Source organism: Callospermophilus lateralis, chromosome 13 (genome assembly GCF_048772815.1).
Source record: "Callospermophilus lateralis isolate mCalLat2 chromosome 13, mCalLat2.hap1, whole genome shotgun sequence".
NCBI classification, from domain to species: domain Eukaryota; kingdom Metazoa; phylum Chordata; class Mammalia; order Rodentia; family Sciuridae; genus Callospermophilus; species Callospermophilus lateralis.
The window spans coordinates 57,001,104-57,025,163 of record NC_135317.1 but is presented as its reverse complement, the minus strand read 5'-3'; the positions used below and the strand labels follow the sequence as shown (position 1 = coordinate 57,025,163).

The 24,060-nt window shown below is 34.8% G+C and overlaps 1 protein-coding gene across 2 annotated transcripts; it reads left to right on the top strand.

The window, feature by feature from the left end:
- Positions 1 to 188: 188 nt before the first annotated feature.
- On the top strand, positions 189 to 23,067 carry Tfb2m (transcription factor B2, mitochondrial). 2 transcript variants are annotated; one of them, XM_076831364.1, is made up of 8 exons: positions 190 to 667; positions 1,384 to 1,472; positions 7,222 to 7,375; positions 8,222 to 8,370; positions 12,939 to 13,028; positions 17,435 to 17,497; positions 19,875 to 20,035; positions 22,685 to 23,067. In XM_076831364.1, the coding sequence occupies exons 1-8, from the start codon at positions 355 to 357 to the stop codon at positions 22,860 to 22,862; spliced, it is 1,197 nt and encodes a 398-aa protein (XP_076687479.1). In that variant the 5' UTR covers positions 190 to 354; the 3' UTR covers positions 22,863 to 23,067. The 2 variants fall into 2 exon arrangements, with proteins under 2 accessions (XP_076687480.1, XP_076687479.1); XM_076831365.1 differs by lacking the exon at positions 12,939 to 13,028 and having other exon boundaries at positions 189 to 667.
- Positions 23,068 to 24,060: the final 993 nt, after the last annotated feature.

The following is a 24,060-nucleotide window of genomic DNA, read 5'->3' as shown; positions in this document are numbered from 1 at the left end:
GCGCACCCCTCCCCACTGGCCGGCTGGCGGCCCGAGACCGCGGAGCATAGAGCACGAGCGGCTAGAGAGGAAGCGCCGAGGGCGGGATAACCATAGAGTACGAGTCTGGACACAGCCGGATAGTCGGTCTCTTTCCTCATCCGTCCACTCAAAATCCTCTGGTGGCTGAGCCGGGTCGGAAACGGAAGTGAGGGAGGACAGCAGCAAGGATCATATGTTCGCATGCGCAGATTGTAATATTTACTTCCGCCCGGCCTAGATCGGCGGAGGGGAGGGTTAGCACGTGGGATCCTCTGCACAGGGCTTACCGAAGTGGATCCTAGGTGATCTTTGGGGACTACCTTAGAGGCGAGGATGTGGAGCCCAGCTACTGGCCTTCCTCCGCGACTGACATGGTCAGTTTTGGCAGCTGCTGGTCGCTTTAGTACTTTGAGGTCGGGAACAACTAAGCGGAAGGACTTGCCGGCGAGGAACCGCCGTGGATTGTCTGACTTCTCCCCACAGCCTTTACCCTATACCGATTTGGAGGAATCTCCTTGGTGGATGTCCAAGTGCCGCTCGGAGCCCGGGCGTTACATAACCAGTCGGAAATTGGCTGAGACCCTGATAAAACTTATGCAGAAGAAACGAAAAAATCCTGAACAGCTATTCCTGGAGTGCAATCCAGGTGAGTCCGGCTGGATTCCATTTTCTTGGATGTTCTTTTCTGCATAATTTTATTGACCATTAGTGGAGTGCTGTTTAAGTCACTGCCCTTTACTTCAGGCGTCTTCCGTGGAGAGATTGCCCACAACATACACATAAGATCTGTATTAATAATGGCATCACGAAATATTTCTGTAGCAGTTTGCACCTTACGCATCATTTTAAATTTGCTCTTAACTTGCACCTTCTCCCTCACACAGCGTGAACTCAAAGAAGTTTATCTTATCCATGCGCATCTATTATAGACCAAAATAAGATGCCAAAAACACGATTCAAAACATTTTTGAACATGTTTTAAAGCATCATTTCCTATCATTGAATGTCACTTCTGCTTAGGCTCGGCAATATTTTTGATGGTTGAAGCATGAATAAGAGGAAGGGTAGAGGCAAGCTTTTCTGATTTGTTTGTTTGTTTTTCTTCTAAGAAGTAGTGAAACGTGAATAATAGTACAAATTTTCCAGTCACTGACAGGATGGATTCAACCTTTTCAATTTACCAGTTGGAACGTTGGAGTCAAATAATTATCTAATCCCCGCTAATATGTCAAAAAGACATGTTGAGGATGTTGTGAACATTGAAATTGTACAATACTTGTAAAACAATTATTAGGAGTTTGATATTAAAAGAGATTGTGTTGTTCCTTTGCACATGAACTTTCTCTTCTGTTTACATGTTAGGTCCTGGAATCCTGACTCGAGCATTACTTGAAGCTGGTGCCAAAGTGGTTGCCTTAGAAAGTGATAAAACTTTTATTCCACATTTGAAGGTACAAATTTTTAGTTTCTAAAAATGAATTGTTTAGTCTCTAACTTTGAGTAGTTTAGGGAAGTAGAATTAAATACATTATTTTTATAGAATCTCCTTTCTGGGCCATGTCTTCAATACCTTGTTTGTTATCCATAGTGAATAAAACACAGTAAAGTATTTGGTGCCTCTTGAATAAGAGTTTGGGAGATCTGTGATTTGTTTTCTTGTTCTAGTTCTTATTGGAGCTCAGAAAATGATCCCCCAAGTATGATATTTTGATGTGCTGAATACTTTGAAGTAAAGGAACATTGGAAGTCCTCTGAATCAGCCTCAGAACTAAGTTCTTTCTGACCTACTCCTGCCCTCCTATCTCTTGCCCTTCATTTTTCCCCAAAACGAGTGGTAGTAACTAGAATTCCTTTTCCCCACGGCATTATAAAAACTGGACCTACTTTTCCTCAAAGCAAGCCATAAAGCTTAAAATATTACTGTAACCTCACCCTACCTTTCTGTTTAAGAACTGACCATAAAGAAATTTTCCCACTTCCCTTGTTTCATAATAAATCACAAAGTCTCATTTCAGAAGAAATTTTAAACCTATATCCGGGAGGAAGAAATGCCACAGAGAGAAGCCAAGAAACTGAACAGGAACGGGCTTGCTGAGTTCCCCTGCTTCAGTCTGTTACATTAGATCACACCCTTTTTGTCAGGTCACATCTCTCTACATCTGTCCATACTTCATTGAATCTAAGCATAAAAATAGGCAGTTTTCGTTGGGTCTTCATTATGTTTATCTTATGTTACATAAACTTCCCTTACTTATATTTTTTATATTTCTCCTTTGTTAACCTGTCTTTGCTTATAGGAGTGTAGGCCATGACTCTTATGATGGTTGGGGGAAGGGATCATACCTTCCCACTGATACATTCAACCACAGACGAACTGACTGTGAATAAAGTGTATAGTTGGTATCACTAGCCTTTAGTAGGCTGTGCTGTGCCTCTGCTTTCTATTAGTTCAGAATCTAATTGGAGTGAATGCTAAGATTAGATTAATCAGACTATGTAAACTGGATTTAGAATTTCAGAGGCAAGAAAGATTTGGTGTACTCAGATACAATTGCATTGAGTGCAAATCTTATCCAAATGGATATTTCAGTGATCCTGATTCTCATGTAGCAGAAAAGTTCACATAACAGAAAATAAATAGAAATTCCTTGCATAATTAGTTAGCCTTCCCCACCAGCACCTCTGTCCTTTATAAATTTCTAGATCAATTTAGAACAAGCACCTACTCAAAGACAACTTCCTGAAACCATGTAGATTGGATGACTTTATTGTAAAGTATGCTATGTGAAAATGTCTGTAAAACTTAGTCATTTAATTTTTTTTAACATTTATTTTTTAATTTTAGGTGGACACAATATCTTTATTTTGTTTTCATGTGTTGCTGAGAATCCAACCCAGTGCCTCATGCATGCTAGGCGAGCACGCCACCACTTGAGCCACATCCCTAGCCCAAGTCATCTAATTTTTTAAAATAAAGCTTTGAACATTAGATTATTGTTCTAGGCTAGGGAGTGTAGCTCAGTGGTAGAACTTTCTTAGCATATGGAAAGCCCTTGGTTCCATCCCAAAACAATTAAAAAAAAAAAAAAAAAGATTATTGTTATTCTATAACTGACTTGAAAAGAAACCAAGATTTTAACCAGGATATTTCATTGATGCTAAATCTGTTGGAATTCAAAAAAAAAAAGAAAAAGAAAAAGAAAAAAAACAACAGATAAAGTTGTTCAGACCTAGGTTGTAGCTTAGTCACAGGGCACTTACCTCTCAAGTGTGAGGTCCAAGGTTTCATCCCTAGCACTGTGTACTGCCTGCTCCCTCCAAAATCACAATTGTTCAAAGACTTAATGTCATGAAAAGTGATTTAGTAAACATAGCTGTTTGCATTTAACTTGGAAATTAAATGCAATAAGATAACTTTTATCTTGGTTTGAAAAAGATCTACATTTGAAGATTACATGTTCACGAAATAATTAAGATGACATTATGTCTGTTTCTATTAAAACTTTGTTATCCTGTAACACATGGTTGCTTTATTGTAAGATCTTTACAGATAATAAGTTTAAATTTACAAACAATTGCTTCAGTGAAAAACTAGGATTTTTTTAAGGACCAGAGAATTTTTGACACACAATAATTCTTACAGGAACATCAGTAATAAAATGTTTCTGAGGCTATAAATGTAAACATCAGTGACTAAATGCAGTCTTAGATTAGATCTAGTTTTTGCTCCAGTTCAGGCTTTTATGTTCTTATCATCACTGGCACTAACTTAAACTGCCAACCAAGGCCTTACACATGTTTAGTACACGCTTTGACATTGAGTACACCCTAGGGAACTCAGCCCTTGGTAGATGTTCTTTCACTTTTATTAATTATCCTAGGATAAAGTGAAAAGCCATTCAAATCATTTATGTGAACTCATCTATTTGTCAGAATAAAAGAAAAGAAACACTGTAAGCAGAACATTTGCTGCCCTTAATCAAGGAACAAGAATGGTCCTCTCAACAAATCATGTTTCTAGCAACCTAAAGGCTCTCAAGTTTGCTTCTGAAAAAAATTTTCAAGGATAATACTTGATTCGGATTTTTATCTAACTTTAAATTCCTCTAGTCCTGGAATTCCACAATAACAATGTTTTAGGCAACAAGTTTATGTTTCCTATCTGAATGTACTAGACATCTTACACATATTGCAAATTTTGTTTCATAATAATAAATCATGATATATCCATTTGAATTTTGAAAAAAAATGTTACAGAAATAGCTGTGATGTTCAGATCAAGAACTAACTTTTATGGTAAATCCTAATTTCAGCAGGGATAGGACATAATCATCAACCCTTGCACTTCTTAGTTTTAGACCTGGTTCGAGTAACTAATTCAACCTTTCAGAACTTATCTTATATGTAAAATAAGAGATACTAATATCCCCCTGTATAGGATCTTGATTAGGATTAATAAAATAAACTTAGGTAAAGTACCTAACTTAATGACTGAAAAATTCAAGGGTTAATTTCCTCTTTTTTACTTCCTGTTTTTGACTCTTAAATGCATCCTAATTGAGTTTTAAAATGTGACCTCACAATTATTGTATGAATTCAGTTATTTATTTTGGAGCTTTGGCTGTTATTGTGTTTGAATTGTTGAATGGCTAATTACAGGTGCTAAAGCAAAAATATATGATGTGGGGCTGGGGATGTGGCTCAAGTGGTAATGCACTTGAGCCTAGCATGCGTGAGGCACTGGGTTCGATTCTCAGCACCACATACAAATAAAATAAAGATACTGTGTCCACCTAAAGCTAAAAAAAATAAATATTTAAAAAAATATATATGATGTTCCCTCAGAATACAAAAATCACTAAATAATGAAGTATACACTTAAAAAAAAACATTTCCATCAAATCAAGATTCATTAACTTTACTTACTTAAAAACATCTTTTGTACCTTGTGAGATTAGCTTACTGCTATACATGTTGGAGTTTTAAAATCATCATATGCTTTACATCCATATTCTATTCCTTTGGCTTTTGCAACACTGTACTTTTCAGGTTTCCTTCCTTATTTCCTTGTATTATTCTCAGGTTCTTGTCATTAGATTCTGGAGTTACACTATCCTTGGGTTTAGTCTTCTGTATTTCTCCTTAGGGATCCTGGCTTTAATTATCTTAACAACTCATATTCTCACAAATGTATACCTTCAGCCTGGCCCACTCCACTGACCTCCTCTTTCAAATATACAGCTTCCTACCCAGCATCTCCATTTGACCACTTAGTAGGCATCTCAGAATTGATATGACAAAATATATATGATTTCTACCCCCAGTTGTTCTTTTAATCTTTGTAAATAGTCCCCTTGATGAAGTGATCATTAAAATCTACTAGATTTAGGGCCTGAGGATGTATGTAGCTCAGTGGTAGAGAGAGTTTACCTAGCATTTAATCCACAGTACTACCACCAAAAAAAAAAAAAAAAAAAAATTACTAGATTTTGAAATAGAATACTATTTATAGGTTGAACTCTAATGCTTAAGAAAAAGTTGGTTTTTAAATTCATCGCTTTAGGTTGTGAAATTATTTTAAACCTGATGAATATCATTTGGGGTTGTAGCTCAGTGGTGGAGTGCTTACCTCACGTGTGAGGCACTGGGTTCAATCCTTACCACCACATAAAATAAATAAATAAATAAAATTAAGATTTAAAAAAAAAACACAGTATGAGGGCTGGGGTTGTAGCTCAGCGGTAGAGCGCTCATCTAGCACACGGGAGGCGCTGGGTTCGTCCTGGGCGCCACATAAAAATAAATAAATAAAATTAAAGTATTGTGTCCAACTACAACTAAAAACTATTTAATAAAAAAAAAGTATGAGGCTGTGGGTGCAGCTCAGTGTTAGGGTGCTTTCATAGTACTGTGAGACCATGAATTCAGTCTTCAGCATGGTTTAAAAAAAAAAAATGCAGGCTAAGGCAAGAGGATTATGAGGATTGTGAGTTCAAAGGCAGCCTCAGCAAAAGCAAGGCAGTAGGCAACTCAGTGAAACCCTGTCTCTAAATAAAATACAAAATAGGGCTGGGGATATGGCTCAGTAGTCAGTCCCCAGTTCCAAAAAAAAAAAAGCAAACCTTAGTGTGCATCTCAAAAACTTACTGCCTTCTTCTAGTTGATTTTTCTTTAACTTCAATTTAAGTTTAATGGATAATGAAAAGACTGAAATGTAGTGATTCTATTCCACTGGACAAAGTCTGTGGCTGCTTCTTTCTTTAGAAAATGTAAATGAAAAGGTGTAGATATAGATTGATCTATACAGTGAGTTTAAGTTCATTTGGTGGATGATTGACTAGATTCCCTTAGAAAAAAAGAGATATTCTTTTGACTCCATTTGCATTTTGCTTTAATATTTTAATTGTTTTTCTCTTCTGTGAAACATCTTTTGTTTCTTCCAGTGACCATAGCAGATGATGCACAGCTGTATGCTAGGGTTGAGCTATGATCTCAGAATCTTGGCCTAGTGCTCCAGGTAGCTACTACTAAGCAGTTAGAGATTAGTGTGAAGAAGCTTTTAAAGAACTGAAGCTATTAAGATAAAATAAAGAAAGTAAAAGGTTAAGTTAGGATTGTTGAAGCTTTTCTTTTGTTGTTATTATTTGTTTTTTTGTTATGTGGTGCTGGGGATTTAACCAAAGGCCTTGCTCAAATTAGGCAGTTTCTTTACTGCTAAGCTATACCCTCTGCCCCTGTTGAAGGTTACTTTTGTTTGGGAGGGGGTTTCTTGGTAGTATTGTTATACTTTGACTGCTTTTTTGGCATTAATTGATTTTTATTTTCTCTGTTAAGGTTTAGGTACATTAGTAAGATTTGCCTTTTTCATTCTTTCATTTTTTGTTTGTACTGGAGATTAAACCCAGGACTTTATCACTAAGCTTGATTCCCTAGCCCTTTTCATTTTTTCTTTGAGACAGGATCTTGCTAAGTTGCTGAGGCTGACCTCTAACTTGTGATCCTCTGACCTCAGCCTCCTGAATCATTTGAGTTACAGGTGTGTACCTCTGTGCCTGGCTAGTAATATTGTCTTTTTGGAGGTAGAAATATATATTGTAAGGTCTTTGAATTATTTTTTGTAATATTTTTCTAAGTAGATCTTTGAACTATTGCATAGTCTATGTAATTGAAATTTCTAACATGTTATCTCTTTGTTTCCAGTCCTTAGGGGAAAATATGCATGGAAAACTAAAAGTGGTCTACTGTGACTTCTTTAAAATGGATCCTGACAATTGTACAATAGCAAAACCGCCTGTTTACGTTTCAAATGAGCTTTTTAAAAATTTAGGAATACGAGCAGTTTCTTGGAAAGCAGGTAATTTTTGTCATTCAGTAAAGTAAATGCCTTATAATTTGCCAGGTTTCTTTGGCAATATACCTGGTTTGTTTAGATTTGGGTATAGTTTCTATTGCATAGTTCGTGAGCAGCTTCTCAGTTGAATATGACATTTCCTTCCCTTGGACACAACCATTTTATAGCCTCAGAGGTCAACTTCCATATGGGGGAAAGATACTGAGGCTTAGTTTTAATTGAAATCAACTTAAAAATTTTTTTTATTTTAGTTTTATTGATTTTTTTTTTAATACTCAACAGCGAATGCATTACAATTCTTGTTACACAAATAGAGGACAATTTTTCATATCTTTGTATATAGAGTATGTTCACTCCCATTCATGCCTTTATACATATTCTTTTTTTTTTTGCATTACAATTCTTATTACACATATATACCACAATTTTTCATATCTCTGTATATATATAAAATATATTGATACCCAATTCGAATGTTCATACATGTACTTTGGTTAATGATGTCCATCACAATCCTTGCTAATCCCCTGCCCCCTCCTTTTCCCTCCCACCCCTCTGCCCTATCTAGAATTCATCTATTCCTCCCATGCTCCCCCTCCCTACCCCACTATGAGTCAGCCTCTTTATATCAGAGAAAAATTCAGCATTTGTTTTTTTGGGATTGGCTAACTTCACTTAGCATTATCTTCTCCAATGCCATCCATTTACCTGCAAATGCCATGATTTTATTCTCTTTTAATTGAAATCAACTTAAAATTAACAGTGTTACCTAGTTTGCTTCAGTAAATTGTGGTCACAGAAGGAAAGTTAAGAACTTTACCTAAATCTTTTTGCTTATATTCTTAACAGGTATTCCTTTAAAAATAGTTGGAATTTTGCCATTTAGAAGTGAAAGAAACATACTTTGGAAACTTTTATATGATCTGTATTCCTGTACTTCTATATATAAATTCGGACGAGTAGAACTAAATATGTTTGTCAGTGAAAAAGAATACCAGGTAACATTAATAAATGTTTTTTGTTTTGTTTTGAAAGAGTTCTGTAATTTTTATCTGTGTAGTCTTAATCCATACAATTTTTTTAAATTTATTTTTTAGTTGTAGTTGGACACAATACCTTTATTTCACTTATTTTATCTTTATTTGGTGCTGAGGATCAAACCCTGGGTCCCGCACGTGCAAGGTGAGCGCTCTACCGCTGAGTCACATCCTAAGCCCAATCTGTACAATTTTAATTTAGGGCTCACAACATTTAAGAGTATAAAGAATAGAAATTTTTTTAAGTTTTTTTTTTTTTTTTAATTGTAATTATATGTATACACACACATACACACACATATAAAGTTTACTATCATAGCTATTTTTATGTGTAAAATACAGTGGCAAAGTAAATTTAGATTGTGCACCATTATGACAATCCTTATTTATTTATTTATTTTTTTAGTTGTAGATGGACATTAGGCCTTTATTTTATTTGTTAGTTTTTATTCAATACTAAGGATCGAACCAGTGCCTCACACATGCTACACAAGCACTTTTCTACTGCAGCTACAGCCCCACATCTACCTTCTTTAAAACTGAAACTCTATACCCTTAAATACTAACTCCCCATTGCCCTCTTCCCCTAGCACCTAGCAACATTATTCTATTTTCTATCTCTGAATTTGACTTAGTGTTGTACCATATTTGTACTTTTCTGACTTCCTAGTTTCACTTAGCATAATGTCTTCAAGGTTCTTCTGTGTTGTAGCATGTTAGAATTTCATTCATTTTTAAGAATAAATAATATTTCTACCATGATGTGTACATCACAGTTTGTGTATCTGTTCATCTGTTAATGACACTTGGTTGCTTCCACCTTTTGGCTATTGTGAATAATGCTGGCATGTATACAAGTTGACAAACATTTCTTCAAGTCCTTGCTTTGAATTCTTTTGGATATGTATCCAAAAGCGGACTTACCGACTCATGTGGTAATTCTATTTTAAATTTTTTTTTCAGAATGTATCATTTTACTTTTCTACCACAAATGTTTCAGTTTCTCCACATCCTCATCAATGCTTATTTCCTGTTTTGTTTTGTTTTTTGGTGTGTGTGTGTGTACAAACATATGTTCTTACTTCTGAGGATTTGACCCAGGGCCTTGCCCATCATGCTAGGCAAGTGCTCTATATCTTCAACCCTTCTCTAATTTTATTTTTGAGACAGGCCTTGATCTTGCAATTCTCCTGCCTCAGCCTCCCTCCTGAGCCTCCTAATTGTCTGGAATGATAGGCAGGCACTACTGTGCCGTGGCTGTTTGTTGTTGTTGTTGTTTATAACACTTGTCTTGATGGTATAATTTGGTGGTAGTATTTCATTGTGGTTTTGATTTGCATTTTCCTAATAATTAGTCATACTGAACATCTTTTCATTTACTTATTGTATAAGATTATCTGGAACAATGTCTATTCAAGTCCTTTGCCCATCTTTTAACCAGGGCCTTTTATTTGTTACTGAATTTCAGGAGTGCTTTATATATTCTAGGTATTCATTGTTTACTAAAATACATGATTTACAAGTTTTTCTCCCATTTTGTGTCTTGCCTTTTTACCCTTTTGATAGTGTCTTTGATGGTCAAAGTCGTTAATTTTGATGAAATCAAATGTCTTTTTTTTTTAAGTTGATTATTTAGTTATTGTTGTCAATACCTTTATTTTATTTATTTATTTTTATGTGGTGCTGAGGATCCAACCCAGGACCTCGAACTGATGAGCCACAACCGCAACCTCAAATGTCTTTATTTTTGATGAGATAAAATGTCTTTCTTTTTCTTTTTTTCATGCTAGAGATTGAACGCAGGGCCTCACACATTCTAGAGAAGGGTTCAACCATTGAGTTACACTGTCAACCCTGTTGCCTGTGTCTCTGGTATCCTATCTAAGAAATCATTGCCAAATTCATTCTTGTGAAAGTTTCCTCTGTGGTTTTCTTCTAAGAGTGTTCCAGTTTTAATTTAGGTATTTGATCTGTTTTGAGTTACTTTTTGTATATGTTGTCAGGCAAGGGTCCATCTTTATTCTTTGCATGTAAATATTTAGTTTTCCCAGCACCATTTATTGTTACTTCTTTTCCCCATTCAGTAGTTTGGGACTTTTGTCAAAAATAATTTGATCATATATATGAGGATCTATATCTGGATTCTCTGTTAGTCTGTATGATTGTTCTTATGGCAATACTGTACTGTGTTATTAGTGTACCTTTCTAGTAAGTTTTGAAATCAGTAAATAAGAGTCCTCCAACTTTTTTCTTTTTAAAGATTGCTTAGACTATTTAGGATCCCTTGAAATTTCATATCAATTTTAGGATGGATTTTCTTTCTCGGAAAGAAATATTTGGTAAGGATTGTATGGAATCTGTATTTTCACTTTGACTAGTACTGACAGCTCAACAATATTAAATCTTTCAATATATTCACATAGACAATCTTTCCATTTATTTGTGTATTTTTTCATTTCTTTCAGCAGTGTTTTGTAGTTGTTAATGTATGTCTTTCACCTCCTTAGTTTGGTTTCAGGTTTTTAAAATTAATTTTGATAGTATTAGGAATAGAATTTTTTCGTTTCCTTTTCTGATTTTCCATTGCTGGAATATAAGTGTATGACTAATTTTTGCAGATTGTTTTGGTATCCTGTAACTTTGTTGATTTGATTTTTCTAACAGTGTTTTTTGTTTTTTTGTTTGTTTGTTGTGAAATCTTTAGGGTTTTAGACTTGTTGAAGGACAGACAGTTCCGTTTAACAATCTCAGTTGACTTTATTTTTTATTCTAGAATTCAGCAATACTTCTTTCCATAAAACAAAAAAATGTTTTAATGAGCAGAGCAGGGAATTTTGGTTTTATAGACAGGAAAGGGCTGATAAGCGAAACAAAAAACAAAAAATTGATTGGTAATTTCAGAGTTACTTTTTATTATGAGCAAGGGACTGGAAGACAGAGCTAAGAAAGATAACTTCAGGTTACCTTTTTAACATTAAGAGTAAGACTTATCATGCCAATTGAAACTAACCTGTTTGAGAAAATTGGCTCTTACCTTTCTAATCCTGATTTCTGGGAAAGTCACGTAAACACTTGGTTTCTTTGTGATCACATGGAATTTTAGTCTAAGTGATTCCGCTTTGATTTTTTAGCTTGCTGTATTTGAGTTTAGTATAGGAGCTTACTCCAAAACAATAGTCTCCTGCAATTTTTACTTAGCAAACTCTTATGTTTTATTCTCTAATGTATAGGCCTACTTGATATGCTATGGGAGTAATGTTTTACTTCTCCCCAGAATACTTCGTATTTCGTTTGTTGATAAAATATAATAGGAAATGCTTATTTGTACATTAAAAAGAGGTATTGGTTGGGAAATGGTGTAAGAAATGAAGGATGATTTATTCACCTAGGTAGTAAATAAATATTGACTAGCTCTGGAAGATAAGAACAGGGGGTTCATATCTGTGATACATATAGAATTTATACAAAAGAATGAAAGAAATAGGAAATGCTTTATCAGATTTTATCTTGCTGCTAGGAAAATGTTCCAGTGGCATGTTTTTTAAAATACATTTTTTAAAAACACAGTTTCCTTTTTTCTTTTTTAATTTCATGCACTGAAATTAACTCTTGTCTTTGTAGTGTCAGCATTACAGTTCTTGACTCAGGCCAGGAGTAGTAGCACATGCTTAATCCCCATGGCTCTAAAGGCTGAGGCAGTAGAATCACAAGTTCAAGGTTAACCTCAGCAACTTAGCAAGGCCATAGCAACTGAGTGAGACCTTGTCTGAAAATAAAAACATAAAAAGGGCTGGGATGTAGCTCAGTAGCAAAAAACCCTGGTGTTTGATTCCCATTACCAAAAAGAAAGAAAGAAACTCTCAACTCAAAATTTAAAACCCATCTGATACAGATTTTTGGCACACCTATGCTCCATAATACATACTGTAAGTTAATGAATTGTTATGCATTTATTAGCTAATGTTTTCTGTTATGCTATGTTACAGGATCATAAACAGGGATTGTTACTGTTTTGCTCACATCTATAGCTGAATGATTAGTATTATACACTTTTATTTCAATTTTTCTTGAATGAGAATTTTGCCCTTAGATCACATGATTAAAAGAAACCAGTCTCAAATGCATTGGAACCCCTCCCCCACTCCCACCCCCTTACACTGGGGATTGAACCCAGGGGCATTGTACTATTGAGTTCCATCATCAGCCATTATTTTTTTATTTCAAGACAGAGTCTCAATGAGTTGTTACACCTGCCCTTGACCTTGATATCCTCCTTCCTTAGCCTCTGAAGAGCTGGGATTACATGTGTGCACCTCTGAGCTCCACACACATACTTTGAATTTTTGAATTTTAAGTGTACCTGATGACATGTTTTCAAAAGGAAAGCATAAAAAACTCTAATTATGATTAAGATTTTGTTTCTAATTTTTTTACTTAGATACTTTTTAGGTATTTCTATTAAGATCTAACATTTAATTATAACTGATTATAATTTATATATTACATAGTTCTTATTTTTCTTTTACTAGAATCTAACGGCAGGTCCCAAAAATCCAAACTTCTACCAGGCATTAAGTGTGCTCTGGCAAGTAGCTTGTGATGTTAAGCTTCTGCATGTGGTGAGTAAAATTATATATTCTAAGAGATGATTGTATTATATTTCAGAGACTAAGTATTAAGTACAGATTATGTACTAAAGATTGCTTTAAAAGATTGATTTTTATTATTTTTCCAACTATTGAAGGTTATGGGGCAAGTTAGCTTTGTGAAAGAGATTCTTTGTGACAAATATTTATTTTTTCTTATCATAAAAATAATATATGATAGTTGTAAAAATAGGAAGTACATTTCACTATAATTTAATTATTTTTCTTTTTCTTTTTCTTTTCCCCACTTTTGTAGTAATGGGGATTGACAGAGGGACACTCTACCACTGAGCTATATCTCCATCCCTTTCCTTCTTATTGCTTTTTTGGTATTGGGGATTGAACCCAGGGAACTCTACCACTGAGCCACATCCCCAAGCCCTTCTAATTTTTTATTTTTAGATAGGGTTTCACTAAGTTGCTTAGGGCCTAACTAAATTGCTGAGGCTGGCCTCAAAATTGTGATACTCCTGCCTCAGCCTCCTAAGGGGCTAGGATTATAGGAGTGACCCACCACACCAGACCCATTTCTTATTTTTCAAGTCAGGGATCTCACCAAATTGCCAAAGATGGCCTAGAACTTTCGATCCTCCTGCCCAACTTCCTGAGTCTCTGAGATTGTAAGTGTGCACCACTGCACCTAGTTCAATTACTATAGTTTTTAACCCAGAAGTCATTGTTGATTGTGACCTATTTTCAGTTTTTTATTATTATCCCTGTGCTTCTATCTTGATATAGTGGAGTTTTTCTTCATTTATTTATTTATATTTTGACTTAATAGGCAATTATTGTAAACTTTTTACTTTGTCACGAAACATTTTTAAGTTTTTTAATGGCTACTCAATTGTTCAATGTAGAGCATGCCCTTTTTGGTTATCTTAAGTAAGATTATAGTTGTCTAATAGAAAGGTAGTGTGAACCATTATATAGCTTTACATTTTTTAATAGCCTCATGAAAAGAAAAAAGAACAGGTGAAATTAATATTATATTGTATTTAGCCACCTGTAAAGTCAGATTATTGTCAGGTCAGTATGTACTTAATATTTGTGTTATTACATAATTTATGTTTTTTGTGTTTGTACTCAGCCTTTGAAAATCCACCATGTTTCATACAATTACAGCCATGTCAATTCTGGACACATTTCAAATGTTTAATATATACATCTTGCTAGAAGCTATTAATACATTTAATATCAGAAGGCTGGAATATGAGGAAAAAAATGATAAACACTATTCCTTTCATACATAATTTGCCTTTTTTTTTTTTTTTTTTTTTTTTGTACCAGGGATTGAACATAGGGGTGCTTAATCACTGAGCCACATCCCCAGCCCTTTTTATTTATTTATTTATTTTTTGAGACAGGATCTCCATAAATTGCCTATGGTCTCACTATTTCTAGGCTAGCTTCAAACTTGAGATCCACCTGCCTCAGCCTCCTGAGCCGCTGGGATTACAGGCTGCCCATTCTCTTACTTATTTTAGTAGACCAGATTATCTATCAAGTAGTTCTTATAGGATATATACAGTCAGTTATCTGTGTCCTGCAGATATCTGTGTCCTGTCCTCTATATCCGTAGAATTAACCAATTGCAGATAGAAATACTTGGAAAAAAATTATGACTCTACTGAACATGTATAGACTTTTTTCTTGTCATTATCTCCTAAACAATATAGTACGACAAGTATTTACATCATATTAGCTATTATAAACAGTCTATAAAGATAATTTAAAGTACACAGGAGGATGTGAATAGGTTATTTGCAAATAGTGTGCCATTTTGTATGAGGGATTTTTGGATCTACAGGTGTAAGTTTTGGAAGGGGATCCTAGATCAGTTCCACAGATACAATGGAACAATTCTAGTTATATATTTTTTAAGGCCTTGTGTTTCTAAGAATGTATTGGTTTAAGTTTTAAATTTTGTAGTGTGTGTCTCCATGTAGTTTCTTCCCTACATTTGTCCAGGAACTTGGTAAGCCCTTTTATTTGCATTTTTTAGTTTAGGAATGTTACCTTGTTTTAGTTGAAATTTTGTTCCAATTATTTTTCCTTCTCCAAAACACAGGTATGTTGGGTCCTTATCTTTGTCTTTGGTATCAATTGTGTTCTCATCATTTTTCTCAAGTCCCAGAATCTTTTTATACTTAATCTTTACATTACTATCCTGTAATCTCCATACTGTAGTTCTTGGTTTGCCTAATCCCCTTCCTTTCCCCATTCTTATCTCATCTGTTGGCTTTTAATCTCAGCCTTCTCTGGCCTCATAGCTTTCAGCTAGTATCTTCATAGAGGCCTCCTAAGGACTTAGGCTTTCAGGTTAATATTTCCTTCTTCCTGTTCCTTAGTATTTGTTTTCAAAAGTCCTGTGTGATAGTTAGGTTTTCATTGCTGTGACCAAAGTACTTGACAAGAACCAACTTAGAGGAGGAAAACTTTATTTTGAGTTCAGTTTCAGAGGTTCATTCCATGGGCATTGCAGAGGAAAACTGCTCAGCTTATGGCAGCAGGAAAGCAGAGAGTGGGAGGAGCCAGGGAGACAAGATATTATTCCTAAGGGCACACCCTCAGTGACCCACCTTCTCCAGCCATGCCCCACCTGCCTACAGTTACCACCCAGTTGATCCATTCACACCAGGATAGACTGATTAGGTTACAGTTCATAATTTATTCATATCACTTCTGAATATTCCTGTGTTGACACAAGAGCTTTTGGGGAATACCTCATATTCAAACCATAACATCCTGTATTAAATTTTACCATTTATTAACCTTGAGAAAAGAGAGCTCTTTCTGAACAGAACATTTTTTTCAGCACTTGCTGCATTTAAATCTATAATTATAAAGCAGACATTTAACTCATTTCCCAAGGTCTTGAAGGTTTTCCTCTACTGTGGCTTTGGCAGGCAAAAGTGAAGTGTCCTTTGCTCCCACTGCTATATCCCAAACTGCTGTGGCTTGACCAACATTGCCTGCTGTGCACCCTTCCCAGGACTTTGTCTTTCTCTACTTAAAATGATGTTCCTAGAACTGCTAGGAATTTCACAGTTGGGTAACAATTGTATTTTCCATTCCACTTCCATTCCCACCACAGTTAATAATAAATTATCACTTCTGCCTTTCAAACCTTATGTTTGACATTGTTTTAGTCTTTTTAAGTCTGTGTCAGATGTTCTTCTAACCCACTCCTGTTTTGAAATTTTATATGTATATAGATAGATATTTTTAATATAGAGAATTATTTTTCAGTTTTTTTAATATTTATTTTTTAGTTATTTCACTTATTTATTTTTATGGGGTGCTGAGGATTGAACCCAGAGCCTCCCATGTGCTAGGCGAGCACTCTACCACTGACCCACCGCCTCAGCTCTCAGTTGGGTTTTTTAAGAATTACTTTATGCACTAAATTGTACATGGAAAAGTTAGATAGAACTTGGCATGGTGGTGCATAACTATGATCCCAGTGGCTTGGGAGGCTGAGGCAGGAGGATTGCAAGTTCAAACCCAGCCTCAGTAGCTTAACTAGGCCCTATAGGAACTTAGGGAGACCCTGTCTCTAAATAAAACATTTTTAAAAAGGGTTAGGAATGTGACAGTGTTTAAGTGCACCTGGATTCAATCCTGGTACCAAAACAAAACAGAACAAAAAAGTTACATAGAAAAAAGTAATGATTCTGTTTTTAAAAATTGACCTGAGTATCTTTGTGAATCTTAAATGTCCGAATATATTCAAATCAGTTTGAATAATAGGCTTTTATACAAAATAGGACAAAAAAAAAATCCTTGCTATTGATATGATCTCCCTTAAACTGTTGATTCTGACTCTAGTATGAAAATGTTGGCTTTTGTGGTTCGTAAGCTTGATGATAGGGTTTTCACACCATGTGTGGGACATGCCTTCCTCAAACTGCATTACTGTCCTGTGTACATGGTATCTATTTGACATGAAAAAATTATGACTTAAGAACCTGTTTGTGGGTTGGGGTTGTGTAGAATGCTTGCCTCTCACATGTGAGGCACTGGGTTCAAGCCTCAGCACCACATAAAAATAAAAGTATTTAAAAAGAAAAGAACCTATTTGTATGACCACATTAAGGTGTTTTCTCCCCCCCCCCTCCTCCCCCTACTCCTCCTCCTCTTCTTCTTCTTCTCTCTCTCTCTCTCTCTCTCTCTCTCACACACACACACAAGTAAGATAGAGAGTTGTATATATGTTTTTCAACTATCACTTATTTTTCCTAAATCCAATTAGACTATGACCTGGGTTTAATTCATTCTGCTGTTTAAGCATGACATTTTTTAAGGCCATAATAATTTGGGGAACTTCAACCAAAAAGAACTGAAAGAATTGTTTTGTATTTTGTTTTTCTTTCTTTAAGGAGCCTTGGTCATCATTTGATATATGCCCCCAAAATGGGCAGCTGGAAAAGCTAAAGCACAGGGTAAGAATAAATTAATAACTTTTTCTTTTTTCTTTTTAATGGAACATCCCTCATTTTCTTTAAGATTATCTGGTATTCTTGATTTATTTAAAGTTTAGAATTTGAAAATTATTACAAATGCTCTTTAAACATGTCTAATTACTTGTTAAAATAAATTGAAATTATTTTGAAATAGCTGTATTTATCAGCTATTCAGTAGTAGATGCTAACATGGTAATAGGCTTAAATAGAGAATCTGACTTCTCTTTTGTCTTTTAAAATGAAGATATGGTGGCATGCCTGTAATCCCAGTGACTTGGGAGGATCCCAAGTTTGAGGGCAGCCTCCCCAAATTAGCAAGGCCCTAGCAACTTATTGAGACCCTCTCTGAAAACAAAAATAAAAGGGGCTGGGGATGTGGCTCAGTGGTAAAGCACCTCTGGTGTCAATTCCCAATGCCAGAAAATAAAAAAATGAAGACACATCTCAAATTTGTAGAATATAATTATTTTAATGTTCATTTAATAGGATAAGTCAAATTTTACATCTTATTCATCAATCAGAAATTTATAATTTTGAGTCTTCTTTATGGTTGAATTCACCAATAGGTACCTATTGGTTCTTGCCCAGGAATTTGGGCTTTCATTTTTTGTTTTTGTTTTTGTTATTCTTTTTTTTCCTTTCTAAAAAACCAAAGTGGTCATGTTATAAGGTGGCCCTCTATTTAATTTATCTCAGGGTTACTTGTTCAATTCTTTTTTTTTTTTTTTTTTTTAGAGAGAGAGGGAGAGAGAATTTTTTTTAATATTTATTTTTTAGTTATCGGCAGACACAACATCTTTGTTTGTATGTGGTGCTGAGGATCGAACCCGGGCCGCACGCATGCCAGGCAAGCGCGCCACCACTTGAGCCACATCCCCAGCCCCACTTGTTCAATTCTAATAAATTAACAAATGTTGCAAAATAATTTTTTTAGACTGAATTCAGAAATTATACTTTAGAATTTGATGTTAATGATGGCCTAACACCAGCTTCTGGAAGATCCCATTTATTTCCCCCCCTTACTCTTCCCACTAAAGGAAAATGAAAATTACTGAAGAGTCTGATTATAGAGTGATCACATATCATGGTGACCTGTTAGATTTCCATATTCATAAACATAATTAATATTCAAAGAGTTGAATAGGAATAATGCATTTTGGCTTGGGTACCATTAGGAATTTATCCAAATGTCCAAAAAATGAACATGATTATATATAAGACATTTCTCCCTTTTTCAGTAAGATCAAAGGCTAAAAAATGTGCACTTTTAGGGATGAAAATGAGAATTTTATTTATGCATTTCATATCTAAGTTGTTTGAGACTTTCAGTTTTTAAATATTCAATTAAAGATTGCAAGTCAGCTGGGTGCCATGGCATGCACCTGTAGTCCAGCTATTTGAGATTTGAAGGCAAGCTTGAGCCCAGGTTTTGGAGCCAGCCTGGGTGATACAGCATGACTTTGTCTTAAAAAAAAAAAAAAAGTCAATCTTTTTGTGGCACTGGGGGGGAATGAATCACGGGTTTTGTACATGTTAGGGAAGGATTCTACCACTGATATATGTCCCCAACCCCCTTTGAAAATTTTTTATTTTGAGAGAGGGTATTGGTAAATTGCTCAGGCTGGTATTAAACTTGAAATCCTCCTGTGTCAGCCTCCCGAGTAACTAGTATTATACACATGCACTACCACATCTTGTGTCAATGATGTTTTCTTATCTTTAGATCTAGCGGTCATGGTGGCATACTTTGAATATAGTAGGGAATTGGTACATGTTACTGTTTTGCAGATGCTGGCCAAGGACACACAACTTCTTAATTACATAGAAAACTTTGTACCTCCAGCCGATGGAGTGATGTGATGTGGCTCAGTTGTATGCTGTGAATATAGTGGGCAGCTGAGGAATACAGAGCTGGAGGAGTCCTTTTTTTTTTTTTTTTTTAGTTGTGGTTGGACACAATACCTTTATTTTATTTATTTACTTATTTTTATGTGGTGCTGAGGATCGAACCTAGCACCTCGAATGTGCTAGGCAAGCGCTCTACTGCTGAGCCACAACCTCAGCCCCAGGAAACACTTCTTTTATAGCAAACAATAAGCAGTCCTCCTCTTTGTTCTGGAGAGAGGCATTGTCTCATCTCTTAAGGTTGCTCACTGCAAACAACTTTGAGAGATGACCCAGGTAAAGGAGAGTGAGGGCTTTGTATTCATGCTTTCATGTCCAAAGCAAAAATCCAGAGACATTCAGGGACTGTGGTGATTGTATTTTCCAACAAATAGCTAGAAGGAATAAGTGAACAGTGCTTTGTTCTGATAATACTTTATCATTGACACAGTTTATTTTCCCTTCTCTCTAGGAACCATTAGAACCAATACAACAGAACCTGTATTTTATTCAAATGACTCCTCGAAAAACTTTATTTACAGAACAGTTGACTCCTGTTAACTATGATGTATTTTTTCATATGGTAAAGCACTGTTTTGGGAAGCGCAATGCCAACCTAGTAGACCATTTACAGTAAGTACAAAGAATAAATACAAGTACGAAAGTAGCAATTTATTGTGACAGTATTTTGTTAGAACTCTATATGAGGTGTAACCATATTTCACTTAAATATTTCTGGAAAATACTTTCTTCTCCCTGAAAGACTTTTTTTTCTACATATCCTCCCACTGAACTTCATTGACTTTCCTTCTTTAAAAAGCAAACAAGGAAGCCCACAATTTAGTTTATCTTTATCAAAATATAGGCCAGACTGTAACCTATAGGAACAACCTAATGTTCACCATTAGCTGGGATGGAGAATCAGAATTGCTGTTGGCAAACCTGCCATCTGCCTTTTATTGCTACCTGTCCTCACTGGTTCTATTTCCTAACCACAATAAGAATGAATCATTGTACTACACCATTCTTTTTGCTGCGGAACAGATTTTATGTTTCCATTTAAATATTTATAAAACTTATGCTGTTATTACCTACTTTGTATCTATATAACTTTTTTTATTTTTTATTTTATTTATTTTTTTATATTAGCTACACATATATCTATATAATTTTTATATAGGGCTAATGTATAAAGTCCTATACTGCACCTTGTATTCATCAGCCCATATTCATTCAGAGTGTTGTCAGAAGATGAGAAAAATGTTAAAATAATTACTTTAATTATTTAGTATATAACTCTGAATTAACTGATTGCACATCGTTAATATAAAAATGTATTTTAAAGTTAGGTGCTTTAACAAAATAAAAAGGGTTGGAGGGGTTGGGGTTGTGGCTCAGTGGTAAAGTGCTTACATAGTACATGTGAGGCACAGGGTTTGATCACCAGCACGACATTAAAAAATAAATAAATAAAATAAAGATTTTGTGTCTATCTACAACTAAAAAAAATAAAAAAGAAGAAAATATTGAAAAAGGGAGATGTCGGGGATGTAGCTCAGTGGTAAAATGTCCCTGGGTTCTATCATCAATACTATAAAAAATAAAAATTAAAATGTTAAAAGTGGCATTAGATCAGTAATAGTAACCTACTATTTTTCATCTTGATATTTGTGGTTGTGGCTATTTTGAATGCAAATATCAAGAAAATAGAAAAATAAGGAATAACTATGGTAAATCATGGTATAAAATGTTAAAAATTCCCTTGGATATTGCTAACATAAGATTTTTTTTTCAATATTAAAAAGGTATTGGAAATATTTTCCACAAAAATATTTTACTAAAATTGTTTTCTTTCTATCAGAGGTTTATTGATAGTTTCTTGCTAAGGTTATGTATGAGAAAGTTCTCTACTTTATAATTTATTTGCCAGTGATTGCTACATGAAATGTGAATTCCTAAGCAACTTAGCAAGATACTGTCTCAAAATATAAAAAGGGTTGGAGAGGTGACTCAGTACTTAGACACTTCTGGATTCAATCCCCAGTACTCTACCCCTCCCCACCCTGCAAAAGTGTGAAAAATAATTTCCTCCTTAAAAAAATCACCTGTCAACTTGTGCTGTTTATATTTGAACTTTTACATGAACTGAAATGGAGTTAGTAATATTTTTGCAGGGCTGGGAGGTATAGCTCAGAGGTAAGTATGTGCTTATGATGTGTGAGGTTCTGTATTTAATCCCCAAAATCAGAGTAAGAGAGTAAAAAGATGAAAGAAGTAGACAGAATTTTTATTTATTTCTGGCAATGCTGGGGATCAAACTCAGGGCCTTTTGTATACTAGGGAAATGATCTCCCAGTATACTACACTCTCAGTCTCACAAAAATTGTTTTTTCTTTTTTCTTTTTTTTTTTTTAAGTTAAAACTAAACGAGAATTTTGTGTAAGAATTGACTACAACGAGGCATGGTGGTGCACACCTATAATCCCAGCCAGTCAGGAGGCTAAGATATAAGATAGTAGGATCTCTACTTCAAGGCCAGCCTTGGCAACTTAGTAAGGCCCCGTCTCAAAATAAAAAGGATTGGATGTGTAGCTCAGTGGTGGAACACCCTGAGTTCAATCCTCAGTATCCTCCCTATCCCCGAAAAGAAAAATAATTAGGGGCTGGGGTTGTGGCTCAGTGATAGAGTGCTTGCCTCACATGTGTGAGTCATTGGGTTCTGTTCTGAGCACCGCATATAAATAAATGAATAAAATAAAGGTCCATCAACACTAAAAAATATTTAAAAAAAAAAAGAAAAGAAAAGAATTGATATTGATTAAATTATGCTAAAGCCTAATCTGATTTGGGTACCAGGAATTGAACTCAGGGGCACTTGACCACTGAGCCACATACCCAGCCCTATTTTATATTTTATTTAGAAACAGGGTCTCACTAAGTTGCTTAGCACCTCACCTTTGCTGAGGCTGGCTTTGAACTCACGATTTTCCTGTCTCAGCCTCCTGAGCCACTGAGATAACAGATGTGCACCACCATGACCAGCCTAATCTGCTATTTTCATTACAGGTTAGCTGTGAAACCTTAGGAAGAAATAAAATTATACATGTTATATTCAAGCTCTTAAACTAAATAAGCTTAATGTATGTATAAATACGTGTGTGTATGTGTATATATGTATATATACTTGTATTTTAAATTGGGCTAGAGGCCAGCTTTATCAATATTAATTGACAGTTATTATGAAAAAGAATTAAGCAGATTTACTTTGTATTTCTTTTGCAGTTCATTGAGTCCAGTTGATGCCAAGCATATATTGAGGCAAATAAGAAAAAATGAAAATGTGAAAACAATTAATATGTATCCTCGAAACTTTAAACAACTTTTTCAAACTATACAGTGTTCAGAAGATTATGCCCATAAATGGCTGTGTAATGAGAACCTGGAAGGCTCAGCCATGTAGGGAACAGATTGTCAGAATGTTAGCTGAAGCATTTTATTTGTAAACAAATGAAAAAGAACTAAGTTTGAAAAGTTCATATCCTTTCAACAAGATGACTGTTCTTTTTGAGCACAGACTAGGCAAATAATCTCTTCTGTCGATACCATTGATATTAGTGATGGCTTCTGTTTTTTTCACAACAGAATAAAATGGAAATTTCAGTTGATTATGGATTTCATCAGATTGTCTTTTGAAAAAAATTCCTATGTACTGTAGCATTGGGAGTATAATATAAGGTGGTACAAGGCATGCTTAGTATGAGCAAAGCCCTGGCTTTGATCCCAAGTACCAAAAAATAAGTTCTTATGTGCTTGTACTTATAGGTTATTACCAGTTGAAATATAGTAACTTACATCAGCACTTTCACTGGTGCTGATTTTTGCATATTCATGGTGGGCAAATGAGTTTGGATATTATTAAGTTAGAAAGTAAATTAAACTAATTTAAGTGGTTTGTTTTACCTTTCTGGTTGTTGAAATGTATTATCAAATGCTGTACAATGAAATTACTTAAATTCTAATTGTTTCATTATTTTAAGAAATTAAAATATTTTAAGTAACATTTTGTGGGGTTTTTTTTCGTTGTTGTTGTTGTTTTTAAATACTTAAATGAAACACTAGATTGACCCCAATTTATTCACCTTTATTTCTATCATGTATAGTCACTGTACTTTCAGTGAACAATCTATAATTCAGAGGTCTTTTCCATTTTAGTTCCATCTAGAAAGCTCATCTAAAGGTAGATCTCTACATGAACCTAAGTGGAATTAAGAATATTTTTTTTTAGCTCAGTGAAGAAGATTCTGGATTTTAGCTGCGATATCTAATCTCCTCAGATTTGTTTGCTATTGTAACACTTTATGATACCTAAGTCATTTTATTAGTAATTTTTTTGTGGAGCATATTCTTAATAATACAACTAACCCAGTTTTCCTTGACTTCTCTACTATTATCATTAGTTTGCGGTTTAATCTGGTTGAAAATTCCGAATCTTTTTTTTTTCTCTTGTAATTCCTGTCTTGCCGTTATATAATCTTCCTAATCTTCATAAGTAATAGTCTTTTCACTGTTTCCTGCCCAGCCTTGTACCTAAAGCCACAATTTCTCAAGCATCTTAACTACTTTTCTTTGTCATCCAATCCATCAAGTCACTTTCATAT